Here is a 25762-nt window from a genome sequence, read left to right on the forward strand (position 1 = left end):
CGATGCAAATTCAATTTCTTTGTTTTTTTAAAATTGACTATTGGGGAGAAAAAAAAGGTATGTGCAATTTTTAGGGTGAATCAAATGTGACAAACATGATTTTTTAAAAGTGTAATTGCATTATATTGCTATATAACTATGAAATCATTCCCTCAACTTTTTATTAGCATATTTTAATTTTTATTTTTAAATGTTTGGATTTTTCTGAAATATTTAGATACTTTTTTATATATATTCATATTTTATATTTTTGCAAGTTGAGTTAAGTGCAAAAAAGAAAAAGGGCAGCAGCTTTGTGGCGTTGGGAATGTGGCTCACCTAGTTTTGCGTGCCTTGGCTCAATAAATATCAATTTTCATTTGTGAGTGGGCCCGTTATTTGATCTGTGCTTTGGGAAGTTCTTGACCATGCGCGCATTCTTAATTTAATGGTAAATTATTTCAGGATATTGGGAATTTAAATTTGTTTGATTGTCCCTTGTTGTGTTCAACATCCCACCATAATAAATCTAATATTGTGAAACCAATTTGTCTATTACCGATCAACTCAATTTCAAAAAATTCAAATACCCAAGAATTGAATAGATGTAGTAAATTTGAAAAAAATAGGGAAGTAAAAATAAAAAATAAAAAACACAATAACATGATACAAATTACAATCCAAGCACTATTAATGCAAATACACGTAGTTCACCCAAAATTTGGCTATATCTGTTGGGATGGTGATGCAAAATTGTCTCTTACTCAACCAATGACATTTCTCTCATTACAAAGGCATTTTAGTCATTGTAACAATCACATTTTATTTATTTATTTATGGAGGCCTTATAACTCATTAGAGAGACAAACTTGGGGTTTTAAGTGAGGGAGCTCCTTTTTAAAAAGGAAAATATAGAGAAGTATGGGGGATAGAAATTGGGGTTTTTGTACAAACTCTAGCACCATTCTGGTCTCGATTGGGTTGATTTTTCATCGGCGTTTTTTTGAGGTGATAATTTTAGTCGATGGTGAGGAAAAGATGAGTCGATTGATGGTAGTACTGTACTAGGAAATATCTATTTGAGCTTTATTTGTTATTGTATGAGGTAATCTCTACAAATCTCAAACTTATAAAATTTCTCTGTTGATAGTGAATCACTTTCTTGCCTGTTGCCTGTGGATGTAACCTGATTTTTGATGAACCACATATATTGCGTGTTTATGGTGTTTTGATTATGGTTTGTAGTGTGCGGTTGTGGCATTAGAGTTCATATTTTACTTTCTCTTAATTTCATCATATTTTTACAAATTTATTACACCATGAATTTGATTCTAGAGTGTTGAATTTCTTGAAATCAATTTGTTGGTAATTGGCAAGTTAGTTTCGAGGTATTATATTTGTTGTAATGAAGGGTTCACCACAACAAGGGCTAGTTGAGGTTGCATTAGTTCCCAACAAGTGGTATCAAAACTCTAAGGAATTGTATAGTAATTTGGGAAAAATGAGTACTTACAAATTTGAAGTAGATGCGTTTGATGGAAGGAATGATTTTTTGAAGTAGATGCGTTTGATGGAAAGAATGATTTTGAACTTTGGAAAATAAAAGTTTATGATATATTGGTACAACAAGGCCTTCATTAAACACTACGAGAAAATCCAAGAAACTAGAAAGTACGAAGGATAATGATTGGGAAGAAATGTATAGGAAGGCGTGCACCACAATTTGCTTGTGTTTAGCGAATGAAATACTATTTAATATAGTATGTGAAAAAACGAAGGTTGATTTATGGACAAAGCGAAAGCTTGTACCAAACAAAGCTATCAAATTTTCTTGAAAAGAAAATTGTATTATTTGAGGATGAGAGATGATATGAAAGTCTCAGAACACTCAAATGAATTCAACAACGTAATTTGTCTACTCGAGAGTATTGGGTAAACATGGATGAGGAAGATAAGTCGATGAAATTAACTTGTTCGTTACCAAAATCTAATGATAGTCTTGTTACTACTCTTAGTTGTAACAATGAAGAATCCCTCAAGTTGGATTCGGTTTGTAGTGCTGTAGTTGCCAATGAACTTCGAAAGAAGGTGTTGATCGATTCGATGGGCTCAAGAATGAATGTACTAATGGAAAGAGGCTAGTTGGATGAATGGGTCAGTTCATCAAGAGATTCCTCAAGTAGCCAATCAAATTCGAGGGTGTCTTATGACAAAAGAGGTTGTTGATTTTGTGGTAAGGCCGGCCACATAAAGAAAAATTGTTGGAAAAGAAAAAAGTTGAAATCCTCAAAGGGTTCTAGTTCGGGAATGAAAGATCAATGTGAAGTTAAGAATAAAGCTCACCAATTTGAAGAATTAACATTTGGTTATATTGAAAATGAGGTGTTGATGGGATACAATCCCATGTACTATCAAAGTTGGAGACTTAAGAGTAGAGCTACACATCATATGTGCCTGCATAGATTGTGGTTTGATGCATATGAGCTATGTGAGGGCGGTTTGGCCTCAATGGGGAATAATTCAATGAGTAAAACAATTAGAATGGGCTCAGTATAATGGGATGGTTCGAATGCTTGAAAATCGGAGACGTGTGTTGGATTTAAAGCAGATCTTGATTTCACTTTTTTCTCTAGATATGAAGTCTATAAATTTACGGTTCAAGGTGGAGTACTGAAAGTTTCAAAAGGGCCTCTAGTTATAATAAAGAGAGTCCAGGAGGGAAACTTATGTAAATTATTGGGGAGCATAATTGTAAATGAAAAAGGTAAATTTGGTTGTAAACAAAGAAGTTCGACAAAAGGCACATGGTTTGGCAATTGAAGATCTTGGTAGAACAAAACAAGATTTTGATGAAGATATTCGACAAGGTGGAGAATTTGAAGATTTGGGACTTTAACATGGGGATGTGAAGCCGAAAACACTCCATGCAATTCCTTCAAGCCAATGCTCAAAATTTACTGAAGAAAAGGCTGATGTGATTAGAGTGTTGTATGGTACTCTAGTGTTAATTTTGATTATTGTCATGATCTCTATAAAATTTGTTCTTTCAATTGTTTATTGCTCTCTTGATTGGCTAGTGTTTAGCCTAGGAAGAAATATTGGAATGAAGTGAAATGGATACTTCAAAATTTCAAAAGTATGTGCAAGTATTGTCAAAGTTTCAAACATATGCAATGCTTTGTGGGAACAACCTATGCAAAGGATCTCAGGGACATGGGATCAAACACCAGTTGTGGTTGTAGGTGTATAGAAAATGATTCACCTAGCACATGTGCGAGGGAAAGATGGCCTCAATAACTCAAAGATGAGAGTATTGAAGAAGGTAGGGTTACATGAGAAGTACAAATATGAAAGAATATGAACAAGGCATGCTCATAGAGATTATTGGGCTGGAGAGCTTGTGACATTGGCTAAGTTGTTTAAGTCCTTCAAAAATTAATAACCGGATATACGTGGTAAGGTAAAGATGTAATTTTGCATCAATATGGAGATTGTTAGGATGATAATGCAAAATTACCTCCCAATCAACTTATGGCATTTCTCTCATCACAAGGGCATTTTTTTTTTTTTGGTTGATGATGAGGAAAAGAAGAGTCGATTGATGGTGGTAATGTGTTAGAAAATATCTATTTGAGCTTTATTTTATAGTGTACAAGGTAATCTCTATAAAACCTTGAACTTGTAAATTTCTTCCATTAATAGTGAATCATTTCTTTGGCAGTTGCCCATGGTTGTAGCCCGATTTTAGATTAACCTTGTATATTGTGTGTTTATAATGCTTTGATTATCGTTTGTAGTATGTAGTTGTGCCACTAGAGTTCATATTTTACTTTCTCTTGATTTCATCATTTATTTACCAAATTTACTACACCATATATTAGATTCTTGGGTGTTGGATTTCTTGGAATCAATTCGCAATTTGGTTTCAAGGTATTAGATTTGTAGTAATGGGAGGTTCACCATAAGTAGGGGTAATCGAGGTAGTTTCTGTTCCCAACAACATCCATGGCAATTGACAATAATGCATTCACTATTAATAGATGAATTACAAGTTTTGTGGGTATGTGGAGATTACCTTACAATGGTAGAAAGAAATTCAAATTGAATTTTTATACCACAAAGAAATCATCAATTGACTACCTTCTTTGCTACTTTGACCAACGCCGTTGCTGCAAAGAAATGTCGATAGAACCCAGTCCAATACAAAAATACACACAATGCTGAAGTTTGTGCTAAACCCCCAATCTTTATCTTCCCCAAAACCTTCTTTTCTTTTTCTCAAGATATTTCTCTCTCTAAATGGGTAATAAAGACTCAACCAAAAAGTGTTTTTTTTTACAATGGCCATAAATATCCTTGTGATGAGAGAAATATCAAGTTAAATAGGAGGTGATTTTGCATCACCGTCCCAACAATCTCCATCTTGACGCAAAATTGCATATTTAGCTTGCCATCCATATTCAGTTATTCCTTTCTTAAAGAACCTAAATAACTTAACTAATGCCAGAAGCTCTTTAACTCAATAAACATCATGATCATGCCTTGCTCATTTTTCTTCGTGCTTGTACTTTTCATAAAAACTCTTACCTTCTTCATCATTCTCACCTTGAGATCTTGAAGTTATGCTACCTCTTCACATGGTTGCACACCTATAAACACAACTGGAGATTGATCTCTTCTCACTGAGATCCCTTGTATAAGTTTCTCCCACAAAGCCTTGCATATGCTTGAAATCATGGCAAGAATGGCCATACTTCTCAATTTTGAAGTACCAATTTCATTCCATTCCCAATTTCCCTTCTAAGGATAATCACAAGCCAATCAAGAAATGGACTAACAAATGAAATAATAAAATTTACAAAATCTATAGCAATAATCAAAATCAATATTAGAGTATTATACAACACTCTAGCCATATCAGCCCTTCCTTCACAAATTACATTGCCTTGAAGAAAATTTATGAGATGCTTTTGGCTTCACATCCTCTTGTAAAAGTCCCAAATCTTCAATTTCTCTACCTTATCGAATATCCTTCCCAAGACCTTGATTTGTACCACCAACATCTTCTATTTCCAAAGCATGTAGCCCTTGCCAAGCTTCTTTATTTACAACCAAATTTATCTTTTTTTGCACAATTGTACTCCATAACAATTTATACAAGTTTAATTCTCAAATTTGCTTCATCATAACTAGAGCCCCCTTTGAAACTTTGGTAAATATATAACCTTCCATACCCAAAGAAGAAAGTGAAATCACGCTCTTCATTAAATCCGGCATATGCTTTATATTTTCATGTGTCTGAATCACAACATCATACATCCTTATGTGAACCAAACCTGTAATGATCGACTTACTCATTGATGCCAATCTGCCCTCACAAGGGTCATGTGCATCAAACCGCGATCTATGCGGGCATCTATGATGTGTAGCTTGACTATCAAGTATCCAACTTTGATAGTACATGCGATTGCATCCCACCATCAATACTTCATCTTCAATATAACTTGATGTTGATTCTTCAACTTGGTAAGCCTCATTGTTGGCTTCACTTTGGTCTTCTGTTTCTTAATCGGAACACTTTGAGGAACTTATCCTTTCCCTTTTCCAATAATTTGTCTTTATGTGGGCGGGCTTGCCACAAAATTAACAACCATTTTTGTCATAAGACCTCTCTACTTTGATCGGTTACTTGAGGAATCTCCTGATAGACCATTCCATTCATCCAACGGGGCTCGTGCCAAAAGGATATCCATCCTTGAACCCATAAAATCATACATCGATACTTTCTGTTGAAGTTCATTAGCAAGAAGTGCACTAGAAACCAAATCCAATTTGAGATATTCATTTTTATAACTCAAGGTAGTAACAAGATTATCATAAGACTCTGGTAGGGAACAAAGTAATGTCACCACCTAATCTTCCTCATCCATCTTTACTACGATACTTTGGAGTTGACAAATTATGTTGTTGAATTCATTCAAGTGTTCTATCACTTTCATGCATTCTTAAATAATACAATCTTTTGTTCAAGAAAATTCGATTTGTAAGGGATTTTGTTTGATATAAGCTTTCTAACTTTGTCTGATGATTTCACCACCATCCCTTCTGCTACTCTATTAAATTAGATTTTATTTATTAAATGCAAGCGAATTGTTGTGAACACCTTCCTATCCAAATTTCTCAAATCATCATCTTTTATACTTTCTGGTTTCTTGGATTTTTCTAAGAGTGTTTTATAAAGAGCTTGTTATACCAATATGTCGTGAACTTTTATTTTTCAAAGTTCAAATTTCTTCCCTTAAAATTTTCTACCTCAAATTTGTAAGTAGTTATTTTTCCAAATTACTACACTCTGCACTTGAGCTCCGATACCCCTTGTTAGAAATCGTGACTCGCTCGATTGCCCCTTGTTGCGGTGAACTGCCCATTGCAATAAATCCAATACCTTAAAACCAACTTGCCTTTTACCAACAACTTGATTTTCAAGAAAGCCAAATATCTAAGAACCAAATATAGTGTAGTAAATTTAGAAAATAAAAGAAATTCAAGAAAAGTAAAAATAAGAAATCAAAGTGCAACAACACACTAGACAATCCAACCACCATCAATACAAATATTCGTGGTTCTCCTAAAATCAGGCTAAATCTAAGGCCAACTAGCAAGGATAAATTTACTATTAATAGAAGAATTACAAGTTTTGTGGGTATGTAGATATTACCTTATAATAGTAGATAAAATCTCAAATTGATTTTTCCTTTCCACAAAGAAACCATCAATTGACTCTATCTTTGCTACCTTCGACCAACTCCGTCGCCGCGAAGAAATATCTTAAAATCTATCATAGTACAAGGGCACATACAAAGCTAGGGTTTGTGCAAGATTCCCAATCTCTATCTTATGCAAAACTTTTTTTCTCTCAAGAGTTTCTCTCACAAAAAATGCCCCCACGTTTCTCTCTCTAATTTGGTTATAGAGGATGGGCCAAAAAGTGCTTTTGACAATGACCATAATTGCCCTTATGATGAGACAGGTACCATAGGTTAAATGAGATTTGCATCACCATCACAACACAAAGGGGGGCAGCCCACTAGCCAGCATGTGACCTCCACCTTCTAATTTGGTTAGACGGTGGAGATTGCAGGACGTGCTACAATCTTCACTGTCCAAGTCCAACCAAATTGGATGGTGGAGATTTTATGCGGCTAGCAGGCTAGCCCGCATAAAAACCGTGTCCTTATTAAATATAGTTAATTGAGGAAAACATACAAAAGTCGAATGTTATTTTAAATGATGTGATTTCCATGCTAGCTTACCCGCAAGCTTGCTCTATCACCCACAACTGTACAACAAAAGTGGATGGTCGAAATTACAAGAATATCTTGCACTCACCACCGTGCAATTAAAAATTTATAATAGTTTTATATTTTACATTCAAGTTCCACTTTTGAAAGTACATAAATGTATTTTTAATTGTATCATTTTTCTATAGATCGGATTAAGCTCAAATTTAGTATATTCTTACTTTTTCAACATCACACATGAAAAAAAGATAAAAATAATATATCAACAAAATACCCCTATAGCACATAAGGGTAAAATTCATTTTTTATATCTTTTAGGTATGTGTTGATTAGAAATATAGACTTACCAAATTGGAGCTTAATCGAACATAATATATAAAAGATAAAAACTAAAATAGACTAAATGCTTCAAAAATTGTAATTTAAGTGTAAAATGTGAATTATATATGACTATTTTGGGATTCTAAAAGTAAAATAGGGCTTTTCTATTATAGTGAAAATTCTTTACTAGATACACACTTCCTTAAATTGGTTCTAGTTGTTTAAATTTTCTAATGTGAGCTATAGCAAACAAGTAATTTTGTCGCACCAAGCTTACTCAAGAGGATTACTTAAAGAGAGATGAAAAGCCACAAGAGTTTGGAGAAGTTTGTTCATTTCCAAAATTATCGGGTTCTTCTCTTCCTAACATTTTAGGCATAATTTAAATGAGCATTTTGGCTATATTGTCTCTCTTAAGGCAATCATCTTATTCAAATGAGATCAAGTCGCATGAAAAATTGAAGAGAGATTTTGAACTTTTATGATGGAATTAAAGTTAGTTCTTATTTGTTGTGTTTTAGGAATTCTTGGAGGAACATGGGGTGTATATTTTGTCATATGACAGAGCAGGGTATGGAGAGAGTGACCCTAACCCAAAGAGGTCAGTGAAAAGTGAAGCTTTTGATGTTGAGAACCTTGCTGATGCTCTTCAACTGGGGCCCAAGTTTTATGTGATGGGTTTCTCCATGGGTGGCCACACTGTTTGGAGCTGCCTTAAATACATACCACACAGGTAATCAGTGCTAAGCTTTTGCTACAAGTTGCTTTTATTCTGAAGTATAGTGCACTCTCAAATAATATATTTCTCATTGGACATGATTTTTCATTATTTATTATAGGTTGTAACTAATAGAAACAAAATTCAATGAAAATAGGAAAGTGAGTGTTTGTATTAAATAACTAAAGAGTCTCTCTTATTCATAAATAAATGTTTTGGTTCTATCAAGTCACAATAATAATTAATTTTTCTTGTGATCTCGTTTCATCTACATTGAGCAAAGTACAATTAAAATTGACTCAAAAAAGTATCACAAGTTATTTTTCTTTGATTTTGACGCTTTAGTATGTTGCCAGGGTGAGGTTTGAGTCGACTTAGACGAATTTTGAAAAAATGAAAATAACCAAATGAAATCACAAAAATATTTTCCATTCATTTACTTGTCATATCTAAGATGGGGCACTCATTGTTTTTATAAACATATTGTCATATGTTGGATGGAGAAAAAGTAGGTATTCTTAAGTCTTTTCAAAGTGTTTCAAGGACCTAGAACGTGCAGGAATCTAGAATAGGTTTTATTTCATTATTTTTTTTCATTTTTTTATTTTTATTATTTCAACCATGACACATTCTCTCTTTCATAGTCATTGTACGTGTGTAAATTCACAGGCTAGCTGGTGCAGCATTGATTGCTCCTGTGGTTAATTATTGGTGGCCCAGTTTTCCTCCAAGCTTATCCCAAGAAGCATTCAAATGGCAGCTAGTTCAAGATCAATGGGCAGTTAGGGTCTTTCATTATGCGCCACGGTTGACCTATTGGTGGATCACCCAAAAATGGTTTCCAGGCTCCAGCGTTTCTGCAAGTGACAATAAGATTTTCAATCCATGGGATACAAAGTTGATTCCTAACATCACAGAATTCAGAAAGCATTTTGAGGTACTACAACTTTTCATTCTCAATTTCTAAACGCCATTGTATGGAAATTATAGCATCAACATGATATACCTGTTTTTTAGTACACTATTAGGCCACTCATGCGAAAGGGGCTGGGATCGTGGTGGTAGCAACCCTGCACTCTAGTAATCATATTGTGGTTTTCATTCCTACTGACACCACTTTACTAACATATTCAAAAAATTAACTCTTAAACTATTTGAAAAAAATGGGTAAGGGCCAATCTTCCTTACTGAATTACCCAAAAAAAAAAGAGAGAAAAAAAGGCCACTCATCGCCCGTTTTTTTTTTGAAAATCAGTTACTTTTTATTCATTCAATGAACTAAAGATTACAAGAGAATTTAGCCTCAAGGTCACAATTACAACATCTCGAAACCAAACTACAAAAAAGAAACTTACAAACTACAACATACTATACATCAGAACCATTTAATAATGAGACTATTGTCATATGCACCAAAGCCCATCCACCTCTATATTACTTTCGTGGTAAACATGGGTAAAGTTACATTCCATTTCCATACAGCAGTCATTCACTTCATAAATTAAAATGTGAAATTTCCATGGATATGTAGCTCCTTTATTTATCCATTTTACAATATTCATAGAATCTCCTTCCACTTCCACTAGTTTTTGAAAACCCTTCACCAATTTAATCCCTTGAAGCACTACTCGAAGTTCAGCCTCGTTCGCAGTCACTTCCCCTACTGGCCCATGATACTTTAGTAGAACTTTGCCTTCACAATCTCTCACAATTCCTACCACACCTTCTTGCCTAGGGTTTCCCATAGAACACCCATCAAAATTAAGTTTTACCCAGCCAATACTTGGGCATTTCCACAAACCTATCCTAATCTTTTTCATAGTTTTCTCTCTTATTAACGCATTCAAATTGTACATCATGTCCACTTTAGATACACCCCATCAATCTTAGTTGATGACTAAAAATTCAGCAATGTTTTCTACAAATTCAGCAAGAGATAAGACTTTACTATCAAAGCATCTCCTATTTGTTTCTTTCCATGGCTCCCAAACCAGCGTAGCCTTTACTGTTTTCCAAATGTCAACCTTTTTACCAATACCTCCTGTCATCCAATCTCCAAACAAACCATCAATCTCCATAGGTGTATTATTATTATACCCCAAGCACACTAACACCCAAGCCCACACAAACTTTGCAAAGGAGCAGTTAGGAACATAGTTATCATAATCTCTCCACCGACCTCATGTTTCCTGTTCTGAAACCCGATCCTGTATTTCCATTAAGGAATTTTCACGGAAACCATTTTTCGGAACCAAGGAAACTCGTTTCCCTAATTTTGGAATCTCGATTCGACACATCTTTAGAAACCCTTTTTCGGAACCAAGGAAACTCGATTCCTTAATTTCGAAATCTCAATTCAACACATATTTAGAAACCATTTATCGGAACCAAGGAACCTCGATTCCTTAATTTCGGAATCTCAATCCAGCACATTTTTTAAAACATGAACCCATTAATTGTGGGTAGACGTTCTCAAATATATCGAATTTGGATTCTAACGAGGATTAAATCTTGATTCCATGTCAATTGAAGTAGAAATTTTCCTTCGAATGCTTCTAGTGGTTGCAGGGTTTCATTATTTTACTTATGCCACCCTAGACGGCCTTTACTTTAAATTTAAACTATAATTGGTAAATACAACACATATTAAAAGTAAAACCTTAGCATAGACATAATCTTATTTTGTCTTTATAATAATGAAGTCAAAATCACAATTTAGGAATACTTGTCTTTTGTATGTAATGACCATAAGTTCAATAGTCAACACAATCACTTTAAAATTCGAGAAATCTTTTAATAAGAGACATCCAATATAGGCACCAAAGTTGATGAGGCTTAAGACGTGCTTGTGGCTTCCTTTTCCATAAAAATGAAATCTTGATTCCTAGTAGGGGTCGTCAAATGCATTCTATAGTCCATATTATTGTAAATCTCAATCTCAATCTCAAACTAGCATAGATCTTTGATTTGTATACTTTAAAAACTTGATTCCAAATATGTTAGAATCACGATTCGAAACAACAACATATCTATGTTCCACATATATTAGAAACTCGATTTCATAGATGTCAGAAACTCGTTTCCGCATATTAAAGAATCCTGATTCCTAGATTGTCGATTCCAAGGGGATGGAAATCCCGATTCCAAGGAGGACGGAATCTAGATTCCATAGGTGGATGAAACTTGGATCTATTTCAGTCAAAACAAGATTCTCAAAAACTAGGAATCTCGTCTTAGCGATTCCGATTGTACGGACAACAATTCCTAAGACAAGAATCTTCTAGCCAATCGCGATTTTGATTCCTAAAACTATTCGGGTTCCAAGGGGTTTCTAACAACCATGGTAAGGAAATATGTGATCAATTGACTCTGCATCCTTCTTACAAAACATACAAACATTCACTATTATCCGCCCTCTTTTCCTTAACATATCAATTGTTAAGATCCTACGCAGCTGCAATAACCACAAAAAATCTCTAATCTTCAACGTTACATGCCATTTCCATAGTTTTCTTCCATCTTTATTTGATCATCTAACATGATCATCGAACAGTAATTCCACTGAACTTACTATAAAGGATCCATTCCTACTTGGTTCCCATAGAATTGCATCCTTTACATCAGGGCAATAATAAAATTGTTGTAACAACAATAAGCACTGCACATGTTCATTAACAACAAATTCATTAACCCTTCTATATGAACAACTAACATTCCAACTTGAAGAAACACCTTTACCCTCCACCATCTCACTTACCATCTTACTTTTGGAATTGACCTTGGCAGATAAATTAGGAAAATGGGTTTTTAATGCACAATCCCCAATCCATTTTTGTTGTCAAAACCCTACAACATCACCCTTCCCCACTACCATTCTTGAATTGCTTAGGAAAAAACTCTGAGCAATAATTCCTTTTCATATATATGATATGCCCTTTTTATTTGCCCTTCTTGCCACCATCCCAAGTTCCACATCTTCACCATACTTTTCCCCAAGAATACGCCTCCAAAGCCAATCCTTTTACTATGCACACCTCCACCACTATTTAGTTAATAACGCACTATTAATGATTTTCAAACATTTAATCCCCATCCCCCCAATTACAAATTGAAGAACAAACCTTTTCCCATTTAACCAAATTATATTTATTCTTCTCATTAGTTCCCCCCATCTAAATTTTCTCATAATACACACCAATCTTTTTGCAATCTTACATGACATCTTGAAAAGCGACATGTAATAGATGGGTAGATTGGATAATGCAGTTTTAATCATACTAATACGACCCCCCAAGGATAATAACTTGAATTTTCATGGGTCTAATTTTTATTGCATACATTGTATCAGAGGATCCCATAAAGACAGAGGTCTAGCATTATCAAATAAAGGCAAGCCAATATATTTTAATAGAAAACAATCAATCCCGCAGTTAAGCATATCAACAAACTCCTTCACCTTTTCTTCATCACAAGCTACTCCTATCAATGGGGTTTTTGTTAAGTTCACTTTTTGCCCAATAACAACCTCAAAAGCTCTAAAGAATATCTTGAATGTTTCTATTTCCATCTCATTTGCTCCACATAATATCAATGTGTAGTTTGCATATTGCAAATGTGACACCATAGTCCCATTAGTTTTTACTTGGAAACCATTTAGCACCCTTGTACAACCAAAGTAAGTATCACACTAAAAATCTCTACCATTATTGTGAATAAAATAGGGGACAAAGGATCACCTTGGTGAATCCCCTTAGATGCTTTAAAAAAACCTTTGGACGTACCATTGATGAGGATTGAAAAATGTGTTGTTTCCAAACAACCTTGAATCCACATTATCCATCTTTCACTAAAACCCATAACTCTCATGGTATTCAACAATATCTTCCATGCAACTTTATCATAAAATTTCTCAAGATCAATTTTGCAAACAATTTTTACTTCTTTTCTTGTTATACGGGTGCTAATAACCTCATGTGCACGCAATATACTATCTGGTATTTGCCTATTTTGGATAAAGGCTGATTGAGGTCGTTTAATGACCAAAGGAAATACAGTTTTTAGCCTTCTAACAATGCATTTTGCAAGAATCTTATAAAGGCTACTCAACAAACAAATAGGTCTAATATCATGTAGATTTTCAATCACACCCTTTTTGGGAATCAAAACAATGAATGTAGAATTCAAACTAACATTTACAATACCCAACCCTATGATAGAATTCTAACATCATTTTTATTATTTCAATCTTGACCAAGTCCCAATATTACTGAAAAACCCCCAAGGGAAATCCATCAGAACCTGGTGCCGGATCCCCAACCAAGCTAAAGACAACTTCTTTGATTTCAATTTCAGAGAAAGGTCTTTCACTTCAAGAAATTTTTCAAGAAGGGAGTTTGTGAGATGGTACTTTTCTAAAGTTTGTATTAGGTGTAAAACTTGCAGTGAAAGCCCCCTAAAAGTGTTAAATGATTGCACCTTCCATCCCCTCCCAATGTGCACCTTCCATCCATCCATAAGTATTTGCATGAAAAAAATGTGTATTCAAGTCTCCTTCTTTAAGCCTTCTAACTCTAGATCTTTGTCTCCAATAGATTTCCTCTGCCCTTAGCCATTTATGTAGTCGTTTGTTCAAATCATTCGTAAATGACTATATGCTCCGATTCAATAATTCATGTCTCCCACTCTTTTTATGTCTAAATCCTGTAATTTAGACATGATCTCCTCTGTTTTCATATATAGTTAACCACAATCTTTTTCCTTCATTCCACGAGTTCCTGTTTTACCCTTGAATCATTTTTTATGCCACCTAAGAAGACCAACCTTGAATTTCATTCATTCTCCAAGAAACAGTGATCTGATCATTCATGGCTTTGTCCTTAGTCCATGCCATTTCAAATTTGAAATAGCCACAACCTTCCCTTTTAGGTTGGTTTTCCCACAGTAAAGGACAATGAACCGATAAACAATTTTGAGAAAGCTCTAGCTGACCCCTAAGGAAATACTTTAAACCACCTTGGATTTACTAAGAAGCAATCTAAACATGACATGATAGGATTTTCAAGACAATTATTAGACCAAGTGAATCTGGCTCCACTTGCTAGTATATCCAATAATTCAAAACTAGAGATAAAATCTAAAAAAATTCCTCATATAAGATGAAGTGTAATGACTAACACTAGATTCAGTAGGCCATCTAATTAGATTAAAATTCCCTCAATTCACCAAGGCATTTGAAACAAATTCCCCACATGTGAAAGTTCAATTCATAATACATGCCTGAAACTATGAGAGTTTGGACCATACACATTGCAAACCATAAATCGAATACCAATAGAAATAAGTAAAAATATACAAGATATTGACCATTCATCCATATAAAACCATTCACAATTTAGAAAAGTGATGTCTCAAACTGTCCATGTACCCCCTGATAAATCCACATAATTTTTACAACAAAACATAACTGGTCTAGTACCCCAAATAGCTTCAACTTTAAACAAGTTTGGGCTAGAGATCTTCCTCTCTTGAAGCAAAACCAAATCAAGGTTCTCTTTCTTTACCATCGAAGGAGCTCTGATTTTCTTTTAATATCACAGATGCTCTTAGTATTCCAAGTTAAAGTCTTAATCATTGAGAAACAGAGGAGGAACCATGCCTGGTAGCATACCTGCTAGCCGACATGGTTTTAACACCATCTGATATATCTAACTTTCTCGCATTTTTTTCACCGATGCTCCTTCTTTTCCTTTTGTTCAAGCCTTATAAGCACTTATTGTCTCCTTCTTTTTTGCCTGCTTCTTGATTAGGGTCTGCAATACCTAAACGACATCTACAATCTCCTCTACTTAATCAATTGCTTGAATATGCATATCACCAATCATCTACTGAATCAGGACTCAATCTTCCTCTGTAATTTCCTCAGCCAACATCACACTTAATGGACGAGCATTTATCACAGATTCCTCATGCTGCGTATTCGAAGACTCCCTTTTGTCATAGATGACAAGAGGTTAGGCATTCTCCCCATTCATCGTCTCTGAACTCCTCTCATTCACATCAATATTTATGACTTGGTCTTGTGGCCAATCACTCTTATTCGACACCTTTGAAGGTCTGGGTTTGAAACAAACCACCACCTTCCTATAAGATAATAGACGTCTCATGTCACCAACACTTTCTGCAAATCTTACTCCAACATTGTTCTGTTATGTTTCACCCTCTTCCTTTTTCCATATAAGCTAATCTTCCACACCTCCCATCATTTCACTTTACGAAGAAATCTGACTATCCCTCTTCCCACCCACTGCCATATCCTTCTCCTCATTAAGTGATTTCTCCTTCCCAACAGACACTTGGTCTATATCCCGCACAAAGCGTAGGATTTTGAGATCTTTTCGGGAAGATTTTGATCATAGAAACTAGTGCAATATTCAGAATGCCTCTCTAAGTTATGAAATGTGTTATGCTGTGACAACACTTGACTGCCTCTACCATGCTGCCAGCTAATCCCCTTCTCCTTATTAACACCCATATTACCAACCTGCATCTTCTTTACCTTGCCCGGATTACCAACTTGTCCCTCTAAATTTATATTATTCTTCAGCAAGGCCTCCTCATTGTTCATAATATCTTTATGTGAATTACATAAATTTTTAGCTCTCTGGTGATTGGTTATGCAAATTCCCATTTTGCCCCTTCACTTGCCAAACCAGTTTGCCGCTCATTCTCGTTTTTTGAACTTGTTTTGAAACCACTATTTCTTGTACCCCCACATGTCCTGCCCCTTTTTAGACCACTTGAAATTACAGTCCATCTTTTCCATATATTTATTATGAAACTCTAATGGATTCCATTTCCTTCACTACAAACCATAACAACATTCTTATTTTTATGACTCACTTCTTGCTACTCACCATTGGTATTAAACATATTTTTTTGAATAGGTTTAGTGACATCATATTTTTTGTTACTCCATTGATTTAATGTGTTACTACATTGATTTAATGTATCAACACATTTAATCTTGAGCAAAAACTTGGATCATTCTGCCTTAAGAACAATGTTTCCAGGAATGATTATCCCTTACTTTTCTCATTCTCCAGTCAATTTCCATTAATTTACCACAAAGATTTGCAATTGGTTTAAAAACCTTAAAATTCCCCATATGGATTGGGATCCCCTCCACTGTGATCTAACATCTTTTAGGTGTAATTTTTGAAAACTTTAAAGATGCAGACGATTCTTGGATAGCTAATAAGCTACCTTTGTACCTCCAATATCATTTATTTAATATATCATTCCCATTATCCTTTCTAGACAGAAGAAAAAGTATGAATCTATTCAAAAGAAATTTATAATTCGGTTTATCGGATAGATTCCTTACCTTCCATGCCCATCTGTGAAGGCCTCTAATATTTTTAATGGCAGCGAGAACAATCTAATCAATGACAATTTCAAAACTTGCCTTCTTGCTATGCAAATTTCATTTAGAACCTTCAGAATAAAAGATTCATTTCATCGATCCACTAGAACACCAGAATGCAACACTCTATTATTGTGAACACTGGCCTATAAGTTTTCTCTAGCCACTTGAGCATAAGATCTATGATCTGATTTTTCACTTCAGCCACTATTTACAGCTATAGAAATTTACAATTTGGTTTCTCAGATAGACTCCATACCTTCCAAGCCCATCTATGAAGGCCTTTGATATTTTTTAATGGCAATAAGAACAATCTAATCAATGACGATTTCAAAACTTGCCTTATTGCTATGCAAATTTCATTCAAAACCTTCAGAATAAAATATTCATTTCATCGATCAGCTAGAACACCAGAATGCAATACTCTATTGTTGTGAACACTGGCCTATGAGTTTTCTCTAGCCACTTGAGCATAAGATCTATGATCTGATTTTTCGCTTCAGCCACTATTTACATCTATAGCCATTATTCACCTTACACCCCCCCCGGTGCCCCAGCCCCGGCCCCCCCCCGATCCCCGCGCCCTGACCCCCGCTCCCCTCTCTCTCTCTGTCTCTGCTCTCTCACTTTATCACAACTCATAAGTCAAAAGCCATATTTTAGAATTTATACCATTTTGATGTGGAAAAAGTTTATATAGAGCTGAGGCTCTAAACAATCAAATTAGAGCCTACCTCAAAAATTTCACAAGAAGAGGTTGTTTGATGTCCAAATATCCTCAAATTGATCATCTCAACATTAAGATGTATGGACATGAGAAAAAAATGGATTTCAAGTTCTATAAATAGCGTATACAAACCGCACCCTTTTGATATTGTGATAGCAAACAAAATATGAATATGCGTGCCTCATTGATGCGAAAGGAGCTCGGGAAATTAAATCAGGTCTTCTTTTAAACTTAAACAAGGCAAAATTCAACAATAATAGAGGAAATAAAGTGGCTGTAAAATCAAGCCATGGTAAAGAAGAAGCATTCTTTCTTCTTTCATAAACAATTCTCTACAGAAAAAATAAATAAATCCAAGTCTTCTTTATAAAAGAGACATGTTCCACTTTTACATGCCAACAAAAAATAAAACCCACCAAAAGAAACGCTTTCTTCTTTCTCTAACAAACATTAATCTCTCTCTCTCTCTCTCTCTCTCTCTCTCTCTCTCTCTCATTTAGCCTCTTATTCACGGGGTTTTTGGCCAAAGAAATAGGAAAGTGGCTTTCATTTTAAAATCACATGATTACCCACTATCCTTTTGTTTCCAAAAACAAATCCATACTTACCAAATCCAAACTTATCAAAAAACAGGGGATGGGTTACGTAATCTTAAAATACTAAGAAATTTCCTACCCTACCCAAAATAATTTAAGTAAATACCCCTTTGACCATCATGCTTTAATCACAAAATTCCGCTAAAAAAATAAAAAAAAATTGTCCATGCCCTTAAAACAAAGTAAAATAAAGTTTCAAATAAAATTTTTTCCCTAAATTAAATTTGCATCATCTTCCCTGGGTGGGAGAAGACTCACCTTCGTCAGGTCAGCACCGTGGAACACGAGTAAATCTTGCATATTGAAGATTGAAGAGATATTCCATTCAATCGGTAGCTCCACTCCATAAGCATTGTCATTAACCTTGCTCTTGATCTGGTAAGGTCCAATCCTCCCGGATTTGAGCTTTCCGTGGGTACCAAAAGGAAACCTTTTAAGTCTTAAATGCACCATCATGAGATCTCCAATATCGAACAGTTGCACACAACTGTGATGATTCACAACATCATGGTACTTGTCATAGCTCTCCTCTAGCTTTCTTCGAACATTCTCATGCAACTCCTTCATATATTTAGGCATGCTTGTAGCATCTGGATCTATATTCTCATGTACAAGTAAAAAATTAAATTATGAAAAATGTAATGGAGCATACCATAAGCCATTGAAAAAGGAGTGTTCCCTGTAGATCGATTTGGAGAATTATTATAAGTAAACTCAGCTTGTGGGAACACCAAATCCTACACTTTCACTTTTTCTCCAACCAAAATCCTAAGCATGTTACCCACATTTTTATTGATCACCTCAGTTGCCATTTGTTTATGAAACCCATTTTCTGTCATAAAGTCCTTTAAAAATGATTAAGAAACAAGTATCATAATGTGAAGTAATGATCTTCAGAAGCCCATGCAATCGTACTATCTCATTAAAGAAGAGAATAGCAACCATCGTAGCATCTGTGGTCCTCTTACATGATATTAAGTTTGTCATCTTAGAAAATCAATCCACCACCACTATAATACAATCACATCGCTATGCTGTCTAAAGCAACCCCACAATGAAATCCATGAATAAGTCAACCCATGGACTAATTAAGATAGGTAATGGTTTGTAAAGTCCCTTGTTCTGAAAATGTCCCTTGGCCATGTGATATACTTGCACGTGTCAACAAAACGATACACATCCCTCCTCATGTGTGGCCAAAAATATTGCTCCTCCATGTCTTATTTATGCCAAAATGACTACCAAGGCGTCCTCCATGGAGATCCGATATAAGATGCTCTTGTAAACAACTACAAGGAATACATAACCATACACTATAAAATAAATTCCATAAGATTAACTAAAATGGTATTAAGAGGAATGATCACCTGAATTACACTTTGAAACAACTAGTCTGAAATATGGATCCTCCAAATATTCTTTTTGAATAGCTTCAAGACCCACCACATTCAAAACCAAAGCGTGCAAGAGATATGAACGTTGTCTCAACACATCAGCTACTCGATTCTAATCCCCTGACTAGTGTTGAATAGTGAATGTGAACTTGTAAGCCACCCACTTTGCATGTCGTGGACTAAGCTTCTTTATGCTATTAATATACTTCAATGCATCATTATTAGTATATAAGATAAACTCTCGCTACACCAAATAATGTGGATAATGCCATAGGGCTTGGAAAACTACGTAGAACTCAATATCATATGTGGAATACACTCTTCTTGCCTTTTTTTACTAAAAAAGCAATAAGCTTAGTTTCTTAACTAAACATTGCACCAATTATCATGGGAGAAGCATTACAGTTTACCTCAAAAACCTTACTGAAATTTGGCTATACAAGCACTAGAGCATTCGTCACCTTCTCTTTAATGGTTTGAAAAGCTTTACTTGTAATAGAGGTCCAATGTAAAGTTTCACCTTTCAAGCAAGCAGTAATTGGGGCCATAATACTGCTGCAATTTCTGATTTTGGAACCACCCACTCTACGTAGCACACAGCTTCTCAGGATCTACCTCCACCCTATTTGAAAAGATAACATAGCCCAAAAATACTACGCTATTAGTCAACAAGCTACATTTTTTGAGATTGATATATTGTTTATTAGCCCTTAGCATTGTTAGTATCCGGCGAAGATGATCAATATGGGCATTGACATCAACATTATAAACAAGTATATCATTGAAATAAACCACTATAAATTTTCCAATAAATGATCGTAAGACCTGTGTCATTATGTGCATGACTGTGCTAGGTGCATTTGATAAGCCAAAAGGAATTACCAACCACTCATATAGCCCACACTTTGTCTTTAAAGCCGTACTCCACTCATCTCATTCCCATATGCGAATTTGAGGGAAGCCACTTTTCAAGTCAATTTTTTAAAATACAGAAGCCCTGCCTATACTGTCAAGCATATCATCTAACCGTGGAATAGGGAATTGGTGTTTAACTGTTATTTTGTTAATTTCTCTACTGTCTATACACATCCTCTATGATCCATTTTTCTTAAGGGAAGCAAAGTTGGCACTACACATGGACTCATACTAACCCAATCAGCCCCTTTGCCAACAACTAATTGGTCTCCTCGAAATGTGTTAGGAAATATATTTATGATATGATGACTCCATATTGGAGAAATAAACTCGAGGACTAACATAACCAGGGCCAAATTTTCCCTTAAGTTTCATATTTTAGAAACAAGAACGGTCTATACATGTATATATATATATATATATATATATATATATATATATATATATATATATATATATATATATATATATATATATATATATATATATATATGAATGATACATGAGGAGTTCCAAGAACTTCCAACTCCTGTTATAGTTTACATTGACCCTCTATAAGGGGTCAAACACCATGGACAAATGAAGAATATCAATATCAAGGGGCTTATGGGGGCTCGTAAACCAGATTATATGCAGGGGTATTGTACCCATATGTGCTCATTCTAGAATTGAGGCATCAAGAGTCTTGTAATCAACAACTTTTCTCTCTCGTTGATGATCCTTACACCACATAATAGAAGATGACATTATTGGGGAGCCTATCTCTTAACTGTCGGTGCAATAAATATGAAATTGTTCTCTCATCTCTCTCTCTACCATGTAAAAAAGGCAGGAAATGTAGGAATGACAGGTATCAATTTCGTGCTCTTCTTCTCTCAACGAGAAGTTGGTTTAAATAGATCTTCTGAAGTGATAATGATGAAAGCTGATAAGCATATTCAAATCGTTGACCATATCCATTCATCTCTGATGAATCTATTTGAAACGATACTCATGTCCTTGTTCGAATTTGAAAGCACCTCCAGATGAACTTAATCATAACTATGTTCTTGTTTGATCTTGATCTTGTCCTAATATTTGAATTTGAGCATGCAACTTCCAAGATTCATCATGATATTCCAATTTGAAAATAAAGGAAAGTGGTTGTTCCTTATTCGTTGTTTGCTAATCTACAAAGAAATAATAACATGTCCTGGTATTTTCACTGCCGCTCTCTAATGACGAACTCTTTCTTCATGAATTTTTGTGTGGTGGTAGAGGACTCATAGACGAACACATTGGTTTTAATCCCACCTTTAATGGGTTACATAAGAGAGAAATATGACCTATAAAAGTGAATGCATTTCTACTCCATATTACGACAACAAATTTGAGGATTGCGAGTGCAACAACTCTCACCACAAGGATTATAGACCCTAGGAGTGCAATAATTTTGTAGAGGATACTATGACATACATCTCTATAAAATTTGGGCTCAAGGCTCTCCATATTTTGGGCAAAATCATCTATCAAAGGTCAAAATTTTGCATAGTTTTCATGAATATTATTGCAAAGCTTGTCACTTTCACATGAGAGATTGATAGAATGCTGCACTTACATGGCTGATAGGGTATTGAGTCAACAATCCAATAGTTTAGGTCCTATGATAAAACTCCTTATAGATAGAGAAATCTCAAATTTAGTAACTGGAGGTCATCCTGGCTATCTGTCTGGCAAATGATGTATAAGGATCTGGCAACCGATGAATATGGATGGAGGGCTAACCTGTCTCCAAATTACTTAAAACTTTGGGATGATGGATATGATGCATAAAATATGATTTCCCATGAGTTTCAGACCAATCGCCAAACTATTATATTTGGGGTTATTGGTCAAGGCATATTTTGGCCACTGACGAATTATGGCCAGTGGGCCAAATGATGTCCAATTTGTATGATTCTTAGACTAGAGGTATATGAGACCTCATTGAATATGTTTACAAAGACACGCCTCAATGTGATATCATATGATCAAGTTTCTTTATGCTTTGGCTGTCAAACACTCATTTTTTGGCAGACGACAGATTCAAAGATGTAACATACCATATCCAAACTCTTCCTATATTATGTGGAGAGGCGTATTGTGGCCTATGGGATATATGACCCAAAGCTTGTCTCAAATTGAGATGGCTTGATAGTCTTTTATGACTGGTTGTTATCCAAGATGCACATATTTGACCTACGACGTGTTTGAAAGTGTATCATACCGTATCAAACTCTTCCAATACTGTGTGGAGAGGCGTATTGTCGCCTCGGGGATATATGTTTCAAATCTTGGCTTGAAATTAGATGGCTTGATACCTTTGGCTATCATTGGTCATTAGCTAAGGTCTATGAATTGACTGATAACTAGGACTCTTAAGGAATATTAAGGCCCCATATAACGAAACCTAAACACATCATATTTCGTTATTATATCAAGACTACTTCGTTAGCAGCAACTTCACCCTAATATCAAAGTTGATGTGCGTATCTCCCTTAGCCACAAATTTTGAGGAACAATTGTTCCGCATCTTTAAAGAGCCAAAGTCTCCCTCTCTGTAAAAAGCAAAATAACATTTATTTGGGGTATCATAAAATGATGCTACAATATCTACTATCTTGTCAGAGTTACATGAAGTTTATGCAATACTAATGCACCGGTCACCATAGTTTCCGACCACGGGTCTTTAGTGGTGTCCTTGCCATCATTCTTGCCATTATCCTCAATCCACTCTTTCTTGAGCTTATGACACTCTTTTTTATTGTACTCATTCTTTCCACAATGAAAGGATGTGAACACCTTTCTTGGTCATTATTCCATTAGATGCTAAGTTGCTTTTGTACCAAATGTCCGATATAGAACTGAGCAACAATAGAGCTTACAACTTGTCTTTTAGGGGTAACTTCATCGTTTCAAGTTGGTTAACAATGTTTTGCACCTCATTCAACTGCTTTGCAACATATCGCCCATCCTTAAACTTTGAGCTCACCAACTTCTAGATCAAGAATGTCTTATTCCTTAACATCTTTCTCTCATACAAGTCATGTAACTTGTCTCACAATGACTTTGTTAATGTCTCCATTGACACATAGTGGAACATAATTTCATGCAATCATTATCGAATAGTTCCGTGCGCTGTTCAGTCTTGCTCTTCCATTCATCATCAGTCATACCTTTGGGCTTGTGTTCTCCCCCTTCAATGGGTATGTACAAGTGCTTGTAATACGAAAGATCTTCCATCTTTGACTTCTAGATGATCTACTTATTCCTGTTGAGTAATATCATCCTACTCTTGGTACTTGAATCTATGTTTAATCCACACATACCATATTTCCACGCGCCCTCTCTTCTTGTTTTTTAAGAAAAAATTCTAGATTCATGATCATTTTCATAACTAACATTAGCAATTCCTAAACTTTTGGATCCAATATCCATTAAGATAGATCTTGGAGGGAGGATGGACATGAATTCGTGAGTTCGCTGATTCACCAAATACTTTTCATTCTTGGAATGCGCCTCTTCGCTCTTTGATGGTGAAGGGTAAAAGCTATAAAACGTATCTAGTTATAGTCCAGTATTTCAAGTCACAAGAGACTTGTGTAATTTTCTTAGTTAGATAGAGATTCATTGAATCCATCATTTTTAAGTTTGTGTTGTCTAAAAAGGAGGTTTTTTAGTCTTTCCAACTTTTGTTGAATTTTGTGAGAAGCAGCACTTCACCTATTTAGATGTAAATGACTTTATTAAGTAGACAAAATAGTTCTGAATCAGCAAACTTTCCAAGAGGTTGAATTCTTTCTTGTAAATAAACATGGAGAGAGAGAGAGAGAGAGTACCTTCCCTACCTCATTTTATCATGTGTTTGTGTGAATCTCCAGCACCAAGCACGTCAACAAGGAATTTATGAGTCCCTGGTTAGAGATGCAAATGTGGGGTTTGGCAGTTGGGATTATGATCCCATGGAACTCCACAATCCCTTTCCCAATGGTGAAGGTTCTGTTCACTTGTGGCATGGTGATGATGACTTGATTGTGCCCGTTATGCTCCAGCGTTATATTCCCACTAAACTTCCATGGATTAAATACCATGAGCTTCCTAGTGTTGGCCACATGCTCATTTACGACCCCAACATTTGTGACACGATTTTAAAAGCACTTTTGCAAGGAGAGAAGAATTCAAGCTAAAAATTTTCTCTCTCTCTCTCTCTCTCTTCTCTCTCTTATTTTTCTTCTTCTCTTTTGATTTATTTTTAGAGGTGTCTTAAATTTGTGGATGTTGATATTTGTTAGTGGATACTATATGTATGAGAGCATGGATAATGTGGGAAGGTTGGAAGGCTGTTTGTTTGTAACATCACCTGATTTTTCTGAAGGTCTTTTTAAATTTGTTGATGTTGGTGATTGCGACTTTATAGTGGGTGCTACTATATGTAGTTATACTGTAATGAAAGGACTACTTATTTGTAATAGATGTAATGAATGGAGATGTAATTTTGAATTTATAGGTTGTTGGTAGTTGTTTGTGGAGGGAGGGTCATTGACTGAAACATTGTGAGAGAGATGTACCAAGGATGCTCACAAGTGAAGGGGGTATTTTGTGTTTGTTAGGACAATTTTCTAAAGTCATAGTGTAACGTCAGTGAAAAATTAGTTCCCCCATTGCCAAGAAACAAGGCTTTCTATGGCTTTACAAGGGAGAGATCTCTTTGGTCTTGTGGGGAGTCGAAACGACACAGGGACTCAAGGTCTTTTGGGCCATTTCAATTTGTGTGCATGCTAAATTCATAAAAACATGCAACTTTCTTTTTAATCGCCTTGTTCAACTAGTGATGAAATTTAAGACATGATAGTTGTCTTTGCTTTTTTAATCAACTTTTGAGGCCGACATTTAAGACACGAGTATTTCTAGCCAAACCTTTTGATTGACGTCTAGAGGACAGCAATTTTATTTTTAGGCAAATTTGACCAACCTCTAAATGAAAGTTGCACATCTAGCTGAACTTTGTGATCAACCGTTTGACTATGTTTTAAGATAAAGAGTAGTCGTAGGAAAATAGTTTGGGCTTAATTGGTTAGCGCTTGACCATTTGCAACACTACGTCCGAAGCTCGATTCCTATCAAGAGTAACGGCCTTATCCCCATTGTCTCACCCAAAATAAAAAGATGAGTAGTTGTATTTCTCATCACCGCCAGAGTTTCCAAAAGCCAATTTGGTAACTTAGAAAACTTTTCAAAAAAAACCTTTCATTGCGTTGGGCGAACTTTGGCCACTGTTAATAATCCCTTTCTTGTTTCATTTTTTGCGTTGATTGACTAACACTCAAAAATCTTTTACCACAGTTAAAGAAAAAATTCTTATAAGTTGGGA

At 35.3% G+C, this 25762-nt stretch overlaps 1 protein-coding gene across 3 annotated transcripts in view; it reads left to right on the forward strand.

The window, feature by feature from the left end:
- LOC18426925 (uncharacterized) overlaps window positions 1–24892 on the forward strand; it is a 31461-nt gene extending 6569 nt beyond the window's left edge. For all 3 annotated transcript variants that reach the window (XM_006835985.4, XM_088852482.1, XM_088852481.1), the window contains 3 exons: window positions 8123–8334; window positions 8989–9256; window positions 24273–24892. In XM_006835985.4, coding sequence (XP_006836048.3) covers window positions 8123–8334; window positions 8989–9256; window positions 24273–24578 — 786 coding nt within the window. In that variant the 3' untranslated portion in view covers window positions 24579–24892. The remainder of the gene's footprint in view (window positions 1–8122; window positions 8335–8988; window positions 9257–24272) is intronic.
- The last annotated feature ends 870 nt before the right edge of the window (window positions 24893–25762 follow it).

The sequence above is a fragment of the Amborella trichopoda genome, chromosome 11 (assembly GCF_054954075.1).
Source record: "Amborella trichopoda isolate Santa Cruz 75 chromosome 11, AtrichopodaSantaCruz75HAP2 v2.0, whole genome shotgun sequence".
NCBI classification, from domain to species: Eukaryota; Viridiplantae; Streptophyta; class Magnoliopsida; order Amborellales; family Amborellaceae; genus Amborella; species Amborella trichopoda.